The sequence below is a fragment of the Penaeus chinensis genome, chromosome 41 (assembly GCF_019202785.1).
Source record: "Penaeus chinensis breed Huanghai No. 1 chromosome 41, ASM1920278v2, whole genome shotgun sequence".
NCBI classification, from domain to species: Eukaryota; Metazoa; Arthropoda; class Malacostraca; order Decapoda; family Penaeidae; genus Penaeus; species Penaeus chinensis.
In genome coordinates, this window is record NC_061859.1 from 17,833,888 (window position 1) to 17,838,887 (window position 5,000).

Genomic DNA, 5,000 nt, shown 5'->3' on the forward strand with positions numbered 1-5,000 from the left:
TCTTCTTCTTTTCCTCCTCCTCCTCCCCCTCCTCCTCCTCCTCCCCCTCCTCCTCCCCCTCCTCCTCCTCCTCCCCCTCCTCCTCCCCCTCCTCCTCCCCCTCCTCCTCCTCCCCCTCCTCCTCCTCCTCCTCCTCCTCCTCCTCCTCCTCCTCCTCCTCCTCCTCCTCCTACTCTACATCACTTAAGTTTATTATTTATTCGTTAAGTCTACCAAAAGGAAAGGCAAAAACGTGGCACCAATACCAATATTCGGCAGAAAATGAATTCATAATGTGGAAACATTTTATTATTGTAAATAGTGTTACATTGTACAGGGTACTAGTACTGCTTGACATGAGTCGACTTACATATGTAATTAACATCAGTATCACAAAATACAGATATATTTTATCTTCGAAATCGGGACAGTTATTGGTCTCTATATAAGAAAAGAAATATTAGAAAATTATCACCAGGATGCATATGCATTGATTAGTGAAGATACTTTGAAATACATCTGAATTAAACTTCCTTTTCGACTGTGGATTAAAACCTTGTTCGGATCATGTACGGAAAATATCTTGCATCATCTTATAAAATACAAAACTGCAAAACTTATCTTCATGCGTCATAGAATTGGGGTATCCGATTTTGGACAGAGGAACACCTTCGTTGTTTTGAATCAGCATTTTCACCTGGTCCCCGACTATGTTTACTCTAGCGCAGTAACACAGTGGGCAAGCATTTTTTTCAAGAACGACATAACGTAAATAAATATATATAATTCAGCAGCACAACTATCAGACACATATAACATTTATGCAGCTTTTATGTGATATGTAACAGTTACATGCTTCCACCAATCCAACTGAAACTGCGATTCGGGTGTCAAGGCAGAGAACGCAGTTTTTGGTTATGCTCCAAGTTTGTAGGTAGACTTGTATAAACAAATTTCGGATATTTGAAGATTAGATTGACTTCTCAATTATCTAGCATATTTTAGTATAATATTCATTATGTAACTGTGTAATTCTTAGAAACTGTGACATCCTATATACAACAAGTAACAGTACTGATAAGTATACAATATAAATATGAAAAAAACGCGCACTGAACATCACATTCTTTAGGGCGAGGCACATTCTTCCTCCCGCAGTTCTTTATCCCCGTAGGGTATCTTCATAAAGAACAGCCCCCCCCCCGCCTTGCATGGCGTCGACGCGGCATGACATCACACTTTCAGGCAAGGGCACTAAGCGTGACGCGCCGGTCCTCCAGCTGCGCCCTCTGAGCCGCCTTCACACCCTCCTGGTGCCTGACCAGTATCACATACGTCACGGCGCCGCTGCTCGCGTACAGGATCACTGAGATGAATCCTAAGGCCTTAAAAGGGAAGGAGGGAGGGAGCTGAGAGAGGCTGGAATCTGGAGGCTAGTTAGCTGGCTAGTTCAAGGTGTTTACAGAGGATGTTTTATAATAAGAATAATGCCGATAGTACAAGATATAAACTAATAATAATTTGCAATATCTGAATTATCTAAATAGTCGCAATAAATTACCTCTATGTGATATGTTAGGCTTAAATCTAATAATGAATGACCTTGATAATACATCCATGGCATCACTCTTCTCCCACCGAGAGAGGGAGAGGGAGAGAGAGAGAGAGAGAGAGAGAGAGAGAGAGAGAGAGAGAGAGAGAGAGAGAGAGAGAGAGAGAGAGAGAGAGAGAGAGAGAGAGAGAGAGAGAGAGAGAGAGAGAGAGAGAGAGCGAGAGCGTGAGCGAGAGCGAGAGCGAGAGCGAGAGCGAGAGAGACAGAGAGAGAGCGAGAGCGAGAGCGAGAGCGAGAGAGAGAGAGAGAAAGAGAGAGAGAGAGAGAGAGAGAGAGAGAGAGAGAGAGAGAGAGAGAGAGAGAGAGAGAGAGAGAGAGAGAGAGAGAGAGAGTGAGTGAGAGACAGATACAGATACAGTCAGAGATAGAAGCAGGGGCATAGACGGAGGCAGAGGCAAAGATAGAGACAAAGATAGAAATAGAGACAGAGACAGAAGCAGGGACAGAGACAGAGGCAAAGGTAGAGACAAAGATAGAAACAGACAGAGACTGAGATAGAGATAGAGACAGGGCAGAGGCAGAGATAGAGACAGAGACAGAGATAGAGATAGAGACAGAGGGAGAGGCAGAGATAGAGATAGAGACAGAGACAGAGGCAAAGATAAGAGATAAAGATAGAGATAGAGATAGAGACAGAGACAGAAGCAAAAATAGAGACAGAGACAGAGACAGAGATAAAGATAGAGATAGAGGCAGAGACAGAGACAGATTCAGAGATAGAGACAGCGACAGAGACAAAGGTAGAGATATAGAGATAGAGACAGGCAGAGGCAAAGATAGAGAGACAGAGATAAAGATAGATATAGAAATAGATGCAGAGACAGAGGCAGAGACAGAGATAGAGACAGAGACCGAGACAGAGGTAGAGATAGAGATTGAGATAGAGACAGACAGAGGCAGAAATAGAGATACAGACAGGGGCAGGTATAGAGATAGAGATAGAGATAGAGACAGACAGAGATAGAGACAGAGAGAGACAAAGACAGACCCAAAGGACCAGAATGAAAGAGATAAAAAAAAAGAGAGAAAAATAACTGCGCCACCCTGCTTCACCAAGCCCGAAGAATACAGAACGCGGAACTACTTACTATGGCGGCGATGACAATGGGATAGTTATTGGAGCATTCGTTTCTGGTGAGCGTGAGGACGGAGCCCACGAGCATCAGAACTAAGGCACACACGTTGAACCATACGTCCTGGAGAGGAGGAAGGAGGAGGAGTATTTATATCATAACCAAGCGACCTTGAAGGAAGCACGGTCCTGTCCAGGAACATAGTTTTGCATGCAGGTAGATGTGGTATCCTTTTGAATGTCCTTATTATACGGTGTGGCATATGGTATAGTTGCATTGACGTACTCTTTATTCACATGGTTATTTGATTTTGAATTTGACTTATCTGTGCGTTGTGTTAATATTGGAAAATCCGATGTTTTGCGACATCCACAATTTATCAGTTATAATATGGTACAAAAAGCCACAAACAAATAAGATTCTTGTCCCTTTACAAAAATACTTACCCCCTTAACCCACGTGGGGGTAGTCAGCGGGTTCCTGCCTCCTACGAGAACCAAGACCGCCGTGACGTAAGACACAAGCGTCGCCGCCAGACACACGCCGCACGGTAACAGGTACATCGCGAGGAAGGTGCCGTCTCCAGGACAGCTGTTCTCCGCCAGAAAGAGGATCATGCCAGTCACCAGGATCAGCTGATGCAGTTAGGGGGGAAATGGAGAGAGTAAACGAGTGGGTTGCGTAGGTGGATGCATGGGCTGAATTTGCTGGATAGTTAGACAACCAGCTGCAATGAATTTAGGCGTGCATTCACATAGATGAAATGATGCTTGGTTATAGAATATACACGCACGCAAACACACACACACACACACACACACACACACACACACACACACACACACACACACACACACACACACACACACACACACACACACACACACACACACACACACACACACACACACACACACACACACACACACACACACACACACACACTACACAGAGACGTTTTTTAATTTTTGCGATCAACATAGACTTTAAGATAAAGAGATGAAGACAGATAGATAGACAAATTGATAGATAGACAGACAGATAAACAGATAGATAGATAAACAGATAGAAAGATACATGTATATACACACACACACACACACACAGAGAGAGAGAGAGAGAGAGAGAGAGAGAGAGAGAGAGAGAGAGAGAGAGAGAGAGAGAGAGAGAGAGAGAGAATGAATAATATATATATATATATATATATATATATATATGTATATATATGTCTGTATATATATATATATATATATATATATATATATATATATATATATGCAATGCCGTGTACAAAGAACGGTATGTTACCAGTTAAAAGTTAAACCTGATATTGATAGTTATTTGCCTTCAAACATGTTTCATCCCTCGAGCACGACTGACAACTTGCTGAGTGAACATATCCTTGGTGCAGCGAAACGGACACTTGTACAGAAAGCTCTTGTGCAGCTGTATGGCTTTCTCGTGATACCTGACACGCACATCTGTCCTGCGAGTTACCAAATATTTAGGGCATTATCTATTTTAATGAAGGAATGTTGAATGTCCGTATGCAATGTACTATAAGTACTAAACATAAGACGGATGTAAGCATTATTATACAATGAGCACGAGAACACATGTTATATATGCTACTACTCAGTCTTTACACATAAATGACATCATATAGGGCCCCTAAATGAACGCAAAACAGCTGTTGCTATCTTCGGTCTCGTCTAGTTGAAAAAAGCGCGAGATTTTTTTGTTGCTCCTCTATAACACTGTCGTCACTCAGGTCACACATGAAATAGAGCTGAAGGGCGTAAAGATAAACAAAACAAACAAACAAAAAAAAAAAGCAAAAGATGTAGATAAATGAATTGATAAATTACTAAATAGGAAGACAAACAGAAAGAAGAGGAAATCAAATGTTGGGGAAAGAGTTGGAAAAGCTAAAAGTGGCGAAGGAGGAAAGAACAAGGGTGCTGTATCGTGTTACTAGCCAGATAGACAATCAGGGAGGGTGATGAGGGACGGGGGAGAAAGAGGGAGAAAAATGGGGAAAGAAAAGACATACAATAGAGACAAAAGAAGATAAGGGGGTGCAGAAGAAAGGAGACATATTTGATGACTGGTGGGTAAGCGAGACATAATTTAGGTAATAGATAAATGAGAAACAAAATCATTACTCGTAGAAAGTGTGAGCAGCCGAACAGCTGAAAAAAAGACAGTAGTCAGGTTGGGAAAAGACAAAACTAAGAAATTCGGATGGAAATTGATGAAGAGAGGCACTATGCGGGCATTATCTGTAATTGCTAATTGTAGACTGATTATTCGTATGTGTGTGTGTGTGTGTGTGT

At 42.1% G+C, this 5,000-nt stretch overlaps 1 protein-coding gene across 2 annotated transcripts in view; it reads right to left on the reverse strand.

The window, feature by feature from the left end:
* Window positions 1–270: 270 nt before the first annotated feature.
* LOC125047631 overlaps window positions 271–5,000 on the reverse strand; it is a 10,697-nt gene continuing 5,967 nt past the window's right edge. For both annotated transcript variants that reach the window (XM_047645939.1, XM_047645938.1), the window contains exons 2-4: window positions 3,111–3,299; window positions 2,680–2,787; window positions 271–1,364 (exon numbers count right to left, since the gene is read on the reverse strand). In XM_047645939.1, the coding sequence (XP_047501895.1) occupies window positions 1,221–1,364; window positions 2,680–2,787; window positions 3,111–3,281 (423 nt within the window). In that variant the 5' untranslated portion in view covers window positions 3,282–3,299 and the 3' untranslated portion in view covers window positions 271–1,220. The remainder of the gene's footprint in view (window positions 1,365–2,679; window positions 2,788–3,110; window positions 3,300–5,000) is intronic.